This window comes from Aedes aegypti, chromosome 2, assembly GCF_002204515.2.
Source record: "Aedes aegypti strain LVP_AGWG chromosome 2, AaegL5.0 Primary Assembly, whole genome shotgun sequence".
NCBI lineage: Eukaryota > Metazoa > Arthropoda > Insecta > Diptera > Culicidae > Aedes > Aedes aegypti.
The window spans coordinates 451,313,258-451,327,563 of record NC_035108.1 but is presented as its reverse complement, the minus strand read 5'-3'; the positions used below and the strand labels follow the sequence as shown (position 1 = coordinate 451,327,563).

The 14,306-nt window shown below is 37.9% G+C and overlaps 2 protein-coding genes across 6 annotated transcripts in view; one reads left to right on the top strand and one right to left on the bottom strand.

Moving 5' to 3' along the window:
* The window catches only part of LOC5564933 (protein sickie), a 653,305-nt gene that overhangs the window by 239,516 nt on the left and 399,483 nt on the right, over positions 1-14,306 (bottom strand). The window lies entirely within an intron of this gene.
* On the top strand, positions 11,022-12,134 carry LOC5564930 (chymotrypsin). The gene is made up of 4 exons (XM_001649216.2): positions 11,022-11,154; positions 11,212-11,375; positions 11,433-11,692; positions 11,755-12,134. Exons 1-4 carry the CDS (start codon positions 11,104-11,106, stop codon positions 12,048-12,050), a joined length of 771 nt encoding a protein of 256 aa, XP_001649266.2. The 5' UTR covers positions 11,022-11,103; the 3' UTR covers positions 12,051-12,134.

The window sequence follows — 14,306 nt, the reverse complement described above, 5'->3', positions numbered from 1 at the left end:
AAGGCATTGTATGAGTGGTGAACGGGAAGAAAAATATTGTACCAATTATGGAGAACATATAAAAGGTATGATAGTGGAAAGGGAAATTAAACTTTTATTGCGGCAACCATAGATGATGTTTATGAAGTTGTGTTTGTGATTGGAGAAAAAGACTGTTTCGAGCTCTGTTTCTTTTTCGTGTTATTACAACCCAACTAGGGTAGAGCCTGCTTAGCTTAGAGTCTGACTGACTGACCTAAAAAAATATTTGAAGATCGATAGCTTGTTTTCATGACGAAGTATTGATTTTATTTAATGAGTTGATACTACAGAGGATAAACACATTTTCTTTGTATTTTTGGCATTACTTCCTCACTGAAACAGAGCCTGCTTCTCAGTTTAGTGTTCTTATGAGCACTTCCACAGTTACTAACTAAGAGCTTTCTTTGCCAAGGTTGCCATTTTCGCATTCGTACATCGTGTGGCAATAACAATGACACTCTATGACCAGGGAAATCAAGGAAATTTCCACTTAGAAAAGGTCCTAGACCGACCGGGAATCGAACCCAGACACCTTCAGCATGGCTTTGCTTCGTAGCCGTGAGCTCTAACCACGCGGCTAAGGAAGGCCCTCAATTAATTTTACATAATTTTTAAATCGGGCTTGAGCATCCTTATTATAATGATTATAAATTATAAAGTAACTTCTGCATTATGCAACAATTTCGTTGAGATAAATGCAGGACACAATTTCTAACAATTGATAAACATTATAATGGAGATAATTTTCTTCGTGACAAGATAACGAAAAAAACTGTGTGCAGGAAGTGGGGGCACGACTTTTTATACCTCTCTCGGGCGTCTCTATGAAATCATGTCATTCTTATCAAAACATGAGCCACCGTCTGCAACAACTAGAACGCCATCGTTTTGATATGGTACCATGCGTTGGTTTTGCCACTTTCATGAACTACGTCTTTCTAGGTTTATGGATGGGAAGCACCGAAACCGAGATCAAAAACAAATGTAAAGTACTACACAACTCGTCGATGGGTCATGAGTAGGGGTTCAATTCTGAGAAAATTGAGAGAAAAAATATCGCTCTCTGAAACAGTCATGATGAGTAACACATCAGCTTGTTTGTCATCTTCCGCTACAGCTCTGATTAAATCGGGGGGAAAACAGTGCATGATAAAACCTGTCTTATCAAGCTAAAACCTTGGGGACACTATTGCTATCGGATGTTTGGGGATTGTATAGCATGCTAGTAAAATAAAATACCTACCCCCAATGGTAAATAAGCGAGGGAAATGGGTTTTATCATCGCATCCTTTTATAGGGTTTTGTTTGCTGCTGCTATCTATCAAGCTTGTTACAACTTGCGAAACATTGCCAATCATGCACAGATACAGATGCGATATTTTGATTTGCTTGTTTTGATCGTGCTTCGAGTTCCATTGAGAACGAATTCTGCAATGCCTAGTCATGATGCATGGTACCTTACAGCTGATAAACTCTGACGTCTGTGAAATGATGCATTAGCATGACTCGAGAAAGGAGAAATCGTTTCTGCGTGTACTCTTCATATTTATTGAGTGCAGAGAATTATTATAAAATTTGAGAGACAACTGTTTTCGAATGTTTCACTACATCATAAAACGCTCACTTATTAAATTCAATCTTCTGAAATTGAACTGTTAAATAAATTCAAGTTCAGATTCATTAACGTGCAAGTTTTTCACCGATTTTAAAAGCTCTATTGAGCATAAAACTGCGGAACACGTTTTTGATTTGAGAATCAAAATACCACTATTTACTTTTTTAAGGGTTGCTGAATCCACTACCGTTTTCATAAATATCATAGGACGTCTGGTTTTTGACATATTGGCTGTAGAAAATTCAAATATGGTTATATCAGCCAACTTGCATGCAAGTTTTGTAGCTTGTATGGAAATTTATTAGCTTAATTTGCCACAGAATTCAAACTTGTGTATAACAATACTTATTCGAGAAGTTCATAATACTTTCGATGCTCAAAAGTTGTTTTTGTATATTTAAGAAAAGTATTGTATCTTGCCATATAAGAGAAACAAAGAGTTTTTAAAGTAACCTACCATGAATCTCGCACAAAATCTTTAATGGACATCACTGTCAAGCAACTACCATCAAAGCATTTGATAATTTTTATGGCTGTTTACGAAATATTTTCATACACCAAAAATATTTTCAAAAGAGGGAGACCACTTGCTGGTCAAATAAAAAGTTAAAAATTTCACAAATTTGCTGCCAAGAATTCCACAAGCCTTTAAGCATCGAAGCCAAACCTCAAATTTTCAAGAGCACAAATCTAGAGAACCACACGCATGTGGTGACCAATCGATCAAGTTTTTAGCTTGAACGGCTCTTCAGTTCTCTAGATATGTGCGCTTGAAAATTTGAGGTTTGACTTCGATGCATCTTCACCTTAACTGAAGACTAAAGTAAATATTTCGCCATAAATTCAATTTGCTTCTGGGATTAGGTAGAATCTGAAAAATCTACCATAGACCTTGATGTTGTCTTCACCAGGGTTTCCCAACCGTTGGTCCGCAAATTCATAGGGGGCTAGTTCTCAGGGGATCCGCGGAAGAAATTTAAAATAAGTTTTATTTCTCTTGATTTATAAATAAATATGAGGAATCTGTCATCTAACTTGTTCTTAAAGAGCATTTTTGCCGAGTTGCAAATTGTGATGACTCAAATATTTCTGAACATGAACCTGTTTTGTTTCTTTCAACTGTTGAAATAACTTCAATATCATTCAGTCAGTTGAAGACTTCAAGCCAGATATAATTAACCAAAGCGCATCCATTCTTATTCAATCCAGAATGACCTGGAAAATTAAAACTATGATCACATTGGAAGGTATTCATGAGAAGTTGCTGGCAAATTTTGCTAGCTATCAAGCGAGAATCTTGAAAAATTCCTCAAAACTCTGGTGGTTATTAGACGGATTGAACAGAGTGAAATAATTTACTGCTTTTTCGAAGATATCATTGAGATTTTAGTGAAACTTTCGACCAGGTAATGATCGGAAGATTTCTGCAAAAATTCCCAAAGGATGTATGCCAAATTTTTATTTAGTTTGCAAATTCTGTCCACGGTAGATAGTTGCCTTCAAGAGATCCATTCGCAAGCCTCTTGAAATATTCGCAGCAGCCTTGAGAGCTGCAAATTTCTGGTGAAATCTTTGGGGATACCTTGCAGAAATCCTTAATTAACCTTTACGTTACCGGCCTCCGACAAGGCATTTTCAAATAGCTGCCATATCGTCAATTTCCATTCGATTTTTTTTAAACCACCGTCAGTTTACTTTAAAAAGGTTTCAGTTATTTGTCATAACTAGAGAATGCTGAATTCGGAACCATTCCGGAAATATTCCGGATTGTACTGGGGTCACGAGGGTGCCAAATTTGTGATATGTGATTATTTTTTTATTTATTGCAGTTACAACACTGAAGTTTTTATGTAAAATATAAGATAATGGTCTATTGTCATCATTTTAACAAAATTCGAATAAGTGAACCGTTCCGGAACATGGAAGCCGGTTCCGCCAGGGCCAGTTTGGGGACATTTCCGTTTCATGTCCAAAACATACCGTGCGACGTCTCAATCTTCTTCAATTCAAGAGAACATGACAATAAAGGAAAAATAAACTAAATATCCATAAATGTAGCCACTCCAGATCTCCTTGCACAGGTTCCACGAGGGCCTCTTTGGGGACATTTCCGGTTTATGTCCAAAACATACCGTGTAACGTCTCAATCTTCTTGAATTCAAAAGAACGCGTCGATAAAGGAAGAATAAACTAAATATTCATAGAATTGGCCACTCCAGAGCGCCTGACATAGGTTGCGCCAAGGCCTCTTTGAGGACATTTCCGTTTCTTGTCGGAAACATACCGTGCGACGACTCAATCTTCATGAATTCGAGGAGACTTGTCAATAAACGAAGATTTGGCCACTCCAGAGAAATGCAATTTGAATTGGGGCGAATGAACTTCAAGCTTCAATTGAAAGCTGAGTAATTAATAAAAAAATTTCTTCGGATTTTACAACAGATTCTTGGTAACGTTCTAGCCAAAACCTTTTTAGGATTCTTGTTGGATTTCTGTTGATGTTCGAAACAAAGTTCTGGTGGATTCCTTGTTAGTTTCCATCTCAGCTTTCTGCTGACTTTTAACTAGTTGCACAGTGCATTTCTGGCGTATTCATGAAGATCTGCATAACAGATTTTCCAAAAATCGTGGAAAACATCTGTTCAGAAAGATCCTGCCATCAGTGAAGAGAAGCCACATTAGTTTGTATGTATTTTATCTTAGATTTATTTGAATACTTTTCAGAATATTCATAATGCTTTACCCGTGGCACATCATGTTTTGTTCAAATAACGGAAACTCTTCAAAAAAGGCGAAACCTATTCCTTGTGCTCTGTAATAGGCAGATCTGTTGGAAGCGAGGTCATTCTTCATTTATTGACATATTTTTTCCTTCAACCGTTAGGTAATGTCATAAAATGGGCCTTTCTGGAACCTATTCGTGATGCTCAGGAGTGGAAACACAGGGTCTATTCCTCATTAATTGACATGTTCTGTCGAATTCACGAAGATTTACACGTCACACGGTTTGATATGGATATAAAACAGAAATATCTCCAAGTAGGCCCTTGTGGATCCTGTATGCCACTCCATAGGTCACATCACATGTTAATAAGTTGATATTTCTTTTATCGACATGTTTTTTACAATTCACAAAGAGTGAGACAAAAGCAGAAATATCCCCAAAGAAGCCCTTATGGAACCTGTGCCAGAAGCTCTGGAGTGGCCAAATCTTTTACTACCGTATTATTTTTCATTTATTTACAAGTTATTTAATATTCATTAAGATTGAGATGTCGCACGGTATGTTTTTGGACATAAAATGAAAATGTTCCCCAAGAAGCCCTCGTGGAACCTGTGCCTGGAGATCTGGAGTGGCCATATCTGTTCGTACCGAGCTTTTTCTTCTTTTATTGACAAGTTCTCTCGAATTCACGAAGATCGATACGTCGCACGGTATGTTACCGACAAAAAACCTCAAAGAGGCCCCGGCGGAACCTGTGTCAGTTGCTGTGTGGCCACTCCACATCTATGGATATTTAGTTTATTCTTTCTTTATTGACATGTTCTCCCGAATTCAAGAAGATTGAGACGTCGCACGGCATGTTTTGGACATAAAACGAAAATCTCTCCAAATAGGCCCTCGTGGAACCTGCGCCAGGATCTGGAGTGGCCACATCTGTTTGTACCGGAGTTTTTCTTCTTTTATTGGCATGTTCTCTCGAATTAACGAAGATTGATACGTCGCACAGTATGTTTCCGACAAAACACGGAAATGTCCTCAAAGAGACCCTGGCGGAACCAGTGTCAGGTGTTCTGGAGTGACCAAACCTATTGAAATTTAGTTTATTTTTCCTTTATTGACATGTTCTCCCAAATTCATGAAGATTGAGACGTCGCACGGTATGTTTTGGACATGAAACGGAAATGTCCCCAAACTGGCGTAACCGTTAACGATGTTCCGAAACGGTCCACTTATTCAAATTATGTTGAAATTATGACAATCGACCATTATCTCAAGTTTTGCATAAAAACTTTAATGCTACACTGAAATAAATTAAAATGTAATCACATTTCCCGAATTTGGCACCCTCGTGACCCCAGTACAACCCGGAATATCTCCGGCATGGTTCCGAATACAGAATTGTCCATTTATAACAAATAACTGAAACCTCTTCAAAGTAAACTGAGGGTAGTTTCAAAAAAATCCAATGGAAATTGGTGAAATGGGAGCTGTTTGAAAATGCCTTGTCGGAGGCCGGTAACGTAAAGGTTAACTCATGCCATTTTATTACGAATAGTCAGCGGGATTTGGAAAATTTCTATGTAAGGAAAAGTATCTTCTTTTTGGCACTCTTGGTTCATTTTAGCATTGAGATTTATAAAAAGCTACTGAGCTCATATGTGTTGTTTTGAAGTGCTTCTTATTGCAAAATTTCAGATAATTCAGCCGAGTAAAATCTCCCGTGTTAAGTGAATCGTGCAAGTGTCCAAGAAGAGCCCTACCTAAATGTGGCTCACTGTGAAGTTTCAGACAATTGCCATGATGAAGAAAAAACTCCAATGTCAATGGTAATGATGGAGTTCAGTATCATAAGGGCGTAACTGCAGTGATGGATTTCTCTTTATTGATTTTTTCATTGGCTATTTACATGGCCGAACAAATCTTTTCGGCTGCTATGTTTGATTCAGTAACTAGTGCATATCGTCCTTCGCCATCTTGCTTTATAAAATGTTCCGAAAATAATTTGAAGTAGATGAAAAAACCGAATTTAGTACTTTACCATTTAATTCCACTAGAGTTTGTATCCTTTGACAGATACGCGTATTTCGACCTCAACTGTAAGGCCGTCTTCAGTGTCGTGTACTAGACTCGACTCGAGTCTAGTACCGTTTTGATTCATATTACGGACAGATTCTTATTTCGGACACTCTAACTTTGTATGGGAAACATTTCACAGGAAATGTTTCAATTTTGGCCGTACAAAAGTTCACACTTTTGAGGCTTGTTTAAATCTAGATTTTTCTATGAAACTAATACTCAATAATACTCAAATGTCTTAAACGCTTCTTTAGTAGTTTGCCAATTTCAAATAATGATTTGACTTTTCTATTTATGATTTTCATGAGTTGTCCGGAATTCAATCATAGTGTCCGGAATATGAGACAAAAGTAAAGAAACGTCCGGAATAAGAATCATGAAAAGCTTACACATTTCCATTTATTTAAAATTATTCAAATAACGGAATCAAAATCTTTGACCACCTTTCGAAAGTTAAGTGTTTCGAAGACTCGATAGCGCCGAGGAATCATACAGATTGATTTATTTTATATGCTTCCTGATGGGTTATAGCTCTTTGAGGCCTTAAGTGTCCGTAATATGAATCAAAACGGTACACGACACTGAAGACGGCCTTACAGTTGAGGTCGAAATACGCGTATCTGTCAAAGGATACAAACTCTAGTGGAATTAAATGGTAAAGTACTAAATTCGGTTTTTTCATCTACTTATAGGTATTCTACTTAACAGCTCGAAGATTTATTATCAATAATTTGAAATTTAGAAAGCCGGTGAAAAAAAAAATCACTCATTGCAGATATGCTTATATGATACTGAACGCGAGAAGTGATTTGCGCTGCATGGATTTTTGGTAGGATATTGTTATCAATGTCAGTAGAAGTTTCATGTCGAATTCTTGGAAAGATACTAGGTAGATTATTGGCTCAAGTCTTCAAACGGGGTTGCAGCTCCGAAAATGTTGGAAGCCACTGGTATAGACTTCCAGAAGATTATTAAAGGAGCACATGGAGAAGCATGTTGGAAATCCAGCAAATAAATCGATAAAAACTGCTAGAGTTATCGAATCATGATCAAGTAGCTATCCTCCATTTTCCGAAGGGTCTTGACTTAATGCCACGTGAGCAATCCATAATGATCATTCCAGGAAAATGATTAGGGACTACAGAGATTATCCATAAATTACTAAAATAAATCTCACCGTCAAATTCTTCCAACAAAAAATGTCACCAGAAATAAAACAAGGAACTCGAAAAAAAGCTCCAGTAGAGTAAAATTTTGAGTTTCTTTTTAAGATTTCACTTCAAATATCACAAAAATCGATTGAGATTTGCAAAAGTGTTAGCTGTTTGTTGTTTTTCGACGTGAATGTTTTGCGATAATTGCTATTTTTGGATATATTACAATCAACCCTGTATTGGGCAATTTTTTTATAAAAATTTAATGTGCATTTTTCCGTAAACATAAATTTATGGCTGGTATGAAGTATGTCTGCCATAAAAGGGTCGATATTTTGTACTTCGACCAGCAAAATTTTGCCCCACACTAGATTTGAACTCTTGCCCCACCGGTGGGGTTCGTTGAAGATAATCAATTTTGAAACTGTTATAACTGAAATTGGGTAAATATTTTGACACAGCCAATATGTTGTTAAAGGTTAACAGTGTGGTATATATTTTGGTTCATTTGCTATTGTTTTTTTCTGGAAATTTTGATTATCCCTCTATGGTCAAACTTTTGCCCCACCTTACTCTATATGTTGATATGTGGTGCGATTGTTAACGATTAATAATCAGAATAGTTAAGCAAAGCGCAAAAGTAGATGAAAAAAACGAATTTAGTACTATACCATTTAATTCCAGTTTGTATCCTTTGACAGATACGCGTATTTCGACCTCAACTGTAAGGCCTTCTTCAGTGTCGTGTACTAGACTCGACTTCTACCAGAAGCTCAACGCATCCCGAAATGGCTTTGCGCCGCGAGTTGAGATGTGTGGATGGGAGAATGTGATGCTATTGAAAGGTGACAGCGGCACTTCGATGCACACCTGAATGATGATGAGAGCGCAAGTAATAAAGGTCAAGACAACGAAGGAAATATTTATAGTGGTACTGCGGACGCTGGAAACGAAACTGGCCCTACCTTTACAGAGATTAAGGATGTTAGTCATCAGCTCAAGTACAACAAAGCTTCCGAAAAAGATGGTATCGCTGCTGAAGTCATAAATTTGGGAATTTTCATCCTGATGTTGTGCAAGATGTTTGTAAGTTGTGATTCATCATACATACGTCTCAAAAGGCAAGCATCTACTACTGAATTTTCAAAACTTCGTGCTTGAGTGGGTGTCATTTTCTTCTAGGAAACCCAGATATGTCAAGATAAACTAACGAAAAAGCCACCATCAGAAAGGAACAATCTGGCCAAAGTCAGAGTAGATCACAGCGACCCATTGTAATAGATTACTTTAAGCAACGATACAGTTTGTCTTCTTCTTGGTGTTACGTTCCAACTGAGACAGACCCTGCTTCTCAGATTTTTTTTATGAACACTTGTTATTAACTGAGAGCTTTCTTTGCCGTTTGACCGTTTTTGTATGTGTATGACAGGTACGAAGATTCCCTGGAAAGTCGAGAAAAATTCCTTTAAAAAAAGTTCCTCGATCGGCGGGATGCAAACTAACGGTCCTCAGCTTGATCTTGCTGAATAGCTGCGCGTTTTACCGCTATGGCTGTCTGAACTTCAGTATAAATAGGAACCCAAACAACCAGAAGTCGCATCAAATTTCACTTAATAACTCGTTTATTCGTACACATTACATCAAACCCGCTAAACACGGTGGATGAAATCGTCAGATTGATGAGTTTCCTCGCATAAAACGCTTTTTTCTGAGTACATTTGTACATTTTGATTCGTCCCGTACACTCGTACAGAGTAAGTCGAATCAAATCGTAGCAGCTGTCAAATCAACATTTGTTATCATAAGTTTATCGCATAAGAACACAGGTTAGTTCGGTAGAAAATTTATACACTCGCATTGTATGCTATTATTCATCATATAATATATGCACGTATATCGCCTCCACTTTTGTACGTAGAAGGCCTTTTCGCGACATCTTATAAGTGAAATGTTGCACGCACAAAGCCTCCAGGTGATTTCGTTATGTGTACATTTTGGTTGTCTGGGAAAGGGGTGCGGTAGGTAATGACAGAACAGTCAGAATAGTTGTGAAATGCGCAAAAATTTCTTCTACGTTTTTCTCAACGACAGATTGCTGAAATATTCTACCAGAAGCTTAATACATCCCGAAAATGGCTTCGTGCGCGTGTCAAAATGTGCAGGAATAAGCATGGGAGCACGTAAGCCGATCGAAAAGTGGAAACAGCATTTCGATGAACACCTGAATTGTGTTGACATTGTCAAAGGGTAAGCATATTTAATACGATTCAAAACATCTTCAAGACAAAGAGTAAGGTTCTTTTGAATGAGTTGGGTTAAGACAGATTTGTTCATGATTTCGATCTAAACATTTGGGGAATTTTTATACAGTACTAAAAAAATCATGAAAAATATCAATGAAGGATTGTTTAAGCTGGTTGTGCTGCTTTTCTCCGATTGTTGTTTCCCCGAACGCCAGTTCCCCGAATATATTCAAATCTCTCTCAAATATATTCAAATTTCACTCAAATCGTTTGAGATTTTGTGAATTTTGAGTTTAATTTTTACTTTTGAAAAAAACCTAGAAGTCGCCTCATTTTTGCATCGCAGAGGAGTTCCTGTTAAGTCTGCCTTGAGTTCCTCGCAAAGAATGGGAGACGCACATTACATTTCGGAGTAGCACGCATGTTTTTTGCACAGCACTTAGTTTTCGGATATTCTTTGTTAGCAAGGCCTTACATATCGATCGGTTGCTTACTTACATCGATCTAAGAACTCTGAATAGCTATGCATCTAGCCACTCTTCTAGGCCATCCAGCCGTTATTATGTCACTCAAGACGTCACATAGCGCAAGAGTATGAAGTCTTAATGGATACAACAATTCCGGTTTTCACACTTTAAAACAAAAAAACAAATGCTGAACTACATCAGCCGCAGATCCTTAGATCTGTAGAAAGATGAACGACTTCCAAAACTATGACGTATCTAAGGCCTTTCTCTAGGTTTGGACGTGTGGAATACATGCATTCACTAAAAGGGATGTTTCCAGTTTTGAGTTCAATCCGTCTTAATCTGCCTTTATATAGTTTATAATGAATCATATTTACATTTTGGGACAAATCGGTAGATACAAGTCAACTGCTAGATATACATATAATGCGTGGACCATCTATATTTTCACTTAGATCAGAATCGAATACAGATTATAAAATATGTTTCATAACTAAGAAACAAATTCCGACAACTTTGTAAGCCAGAAACTGTGCCAATCAGTGTAGATTACGTTCGGGAATGACCCAGACTTGCCGGCTGGGACAGCTCATACCTGCAATGTGGTTACGCAACAAGCGAAGAAGGTGTGGGCGGCCGGCAGCCAAAAACAGTTCATGTCGTTCGATAAGGATGACATGTCTCGCAGAAATTGATGAATGAAACATTTGGACACCTATACGGCTATAAAAGCGAAGTCGATTGCCAAGGCCTCACCTAAAGTAATCTCCGTTCCCAAGGCAAACGACGTTTATTGGGTCCAATGAAGCGCTCTACCTTACTATCAGTCATTCTTTGCGTTCTGGGCGCTCAGGTTGGTTGGAAGAGTTTATGGATCAAGTGTATTTTATTGATTTTGGTTCTAATTTAGGCGGCACCAGATCGCACTTCACGTATCATCAATGGACAAATAGCGTCTTATAACCCATACAATGCGTATATTGTGTATACTAGGACAGATGGCTATGGATACTTCGGAGGCGGTACTATCATTTCTGACCGCCATATTCTGACGGCCGCTATAAATATTTTCGGGTAAATAGACATCATCTCTTAATTCGCCCACTGAGTGTAATACAAGAAATTTAATAGATTCGTCAAATGGGATGTTGGAGTCGGGAGCAACATCCTCAGCCAGCTTGGCACGGTGACCTCGTACACAGCCACGGCCCATCCGTTGTTTAACTCTGCGAATCGGGCTAACGACATCGGAGTCATCACCCTTCCAGTGTCATTGGTTATCACAGGTAACGTAGCTCCGATCGCGCTTCCACCACTAAACGTTGTAGTAGGATTCCCGTTCGAAAACGAACAGGGTACTGTCGTGGGCTTTGGATTCACCGATGTTGCCGGTAAGCATTAGTTCAATACTCCCCAGAAGCCTTTTCAAAAAGAAAATTTCTTCTTCTTGAAGCTACGGTCCGTCCAAGCTACCTAATGCGTGCTTACCAGCGAGTAACTTCCAACACCCGGTGCCAACAGTACTACCAAATCACGCTGCCCAATCATTTCTGCGCCGAGGATACCGTTGAGGGTGCCAACGTGTGCAACGGAGATTTGGGAGCCGGTTTCATTACCGATGTAAACGGGCAGCAGACCGTTACCGGAGTAGCCTCGCTGATCACCCAGGCTTGCGGATATTTGTACCCAGCGGGTTACACACGTGTCGAGCCCTACCGGGCATGGATCAATTCGATTACTGGTATCTAAGGGGTGTCGAAATTGATACTTCAGTAAAGGTGTGTGATTACATTTTTGGTATTTTCTGTAAGAATAAATTTGATTTTTTTTTTCTATTGCTACAATATATGAAAATATTTCAAAAATATTTGTTTTTCACTCAAGCATATTTGTCTTTCCGTTGTGTTAGCGTAGTGTAAGTGAATTGATAATTTAGTGAGTTCACAAGTTCTTATTCCATGTTAACAAGCCATGGAGTGATTAGAATTAGTCATGGATTTTTCACTTCATCAGGCAATCCCATGTAACAGAAACGTAAAAAAGTGTTTGATGGATTGAATTATTTTCTTATAACTTACGCCTTATTCTTAGTCAATACACTGAATTTTGGCTCCACATTTGTAAATCCAGCCCTGGGCAGTACACTAACCAAAAGAAGGCAAGTACATTAATAATCTTTTCACTGGACAGTGGGCGGGCAGCCATGCGATCAACATGAATTCACGCAGACAGTATACGAACAAATTCACTATCTATTTTTCTCACTTCCGCCCATTATTGGCATTCCAGGCCAAACCCTTCAAATTCCATTGGGAACAAATTCCTGTGAATCTTTTGAAAATCATTCGATAAGCTCTGGGAAGCACTTGCCATCTAATGACCATCGATTGCATACGTACTGTTATTGGTCTGTCCGAACAATTCAGTCGAATTACAGGCTTAGATCATCTTTTGGTATATCTTGAGATCCTCTTGGGACTATTTTAGAACCACTGGCAACCTATCAGAAACCATTGAGCATTCCTATGACCCTCTTAGCGCAATAATAACTCATTTATTTGATGTTCAATTACGTGTAATGCTCTGTGGAGCTGAACCCTCTCATTCTTTGAAGTCCCAATTACGAATCCATGCGGTCCTTTAGGAACAATTTCGGAGTCCCTGGAAACCTTTTGAAACTATTGTAGGAACACGCGGATATCTGTGATATCTGAGATATGATCTGAGATTTTTAACATCCAATTGTACAACCCCTGGGAAGCCTTCAGCGGTTGATGCGAAATAATTCTAGGAATTCTGAAGAAGAATCCTGGCAATTAGCGAAAACTTTTGGAAACCTCTTGAGATCCTTTGGAAACTCCTTTTGAAATCTCCTGAAGGCTCCACTTAGGAACCACTGGTAATGTGGTAAGAGAGAGGAGATTCGGGTTATTCTATGGACGGTCAGATGAACTTATTTTGGTCAAAATCATGTTTGTTTCATGTTGTTACTATGAAAAAGGATATGAATACAAACAAATCAATAGCAATTCGCCAATACACACCTTTATTTAGGTATTCTTTTTTTAAAGTAAAATCATCGGAAAACACCTTGAAATTTTAATTATGTATACTTGAATTTTGACGCTTTTTCACGTTCTGCCCTCCGAATGTGTTGGTTTTCCAGTGACAGGTTCCCTTTACTTTTGGAAGCTCGAAATCTAAGCCAGCTGTCTCCTCTTTCTCAGCCCTATACCTCCTAAGACCCTGCAGCTTCTAGGAATACATTTTAAATAACTTTCGTAGACATATGGGATCCACTGATAATTTCTTGGAAACCCTTTGGGAATTCCTAGAAAACCATTGAAAACTGACAGGAATGTTTAGGAAACAGGGGTAAATTTTACGGGACCCAATAAAAACTGTACCGTAACAATTGCAGAATTCATAAATCCAAAGTAAACATTTTGAGAATTTGATGAAACTTTTTCGGGGTGTCTACTCATTTACAGAAATGAAATTCCCTGAGTTAATTTTAGTTGACTGAAAACTTTTTTATCAAATCAATGGTATCTTAGAAAATGTAATTATCTAACAATAAATTTCAAAGTTTGTTTCACTTCAATATAAACAAGTATCTTTTTTTGTTCTTAACGTGTAAACATAGGAAAAAAATAATGATTATTATTTAATTGCCACGAAAATCTGAAATGTTTTTCAAATGATCTGAAAGTGCCTTTAATTATCAAATTCAGATATGAAAAAAAGTCTTTTCAATCTTAAGAAAAAAAAATCCTTTTCCTTAAAATAAAATTCAGATGTATGGACATCAGCGACGTACCCACAATATTTTTCTGGAGAGCGTTTTGTATTTTTTCTTTGGGGAAATCATAACTGGGGAAATCATAATTGGGGAAATAATAACTTTAAATACCTATTTCATGAAAAAAAACGAAACCATACATGAATTATGAATACTTAAAGAAACCTAACAGGAAACACGAGATGAGAGTTTGATTCCTGAGT

Coding starts and splice junctions, on each gene's coding strand:
- LOC5564930 (XM_001649216.2), top strand. CDS start 11,104: ATGAAGCGCTCTACCTTACTATCAGTCATTCTTTGCGTTCTGGGCGCT. Junction 11,155..11,211: donor TTTGCGTTCTGGGCGCTCAG/GTTGGTTGGAAG, acceptor GTTCTAATTTAG/GCGGCACCAGATCGCACTTC. Junction 11,376..11,432: donor GCCGCTATAAATATTTTCGG/GTAAATAGACAT, acceptor GAAATTTAATAG/ATTCGTCAAATGGGATGTTG.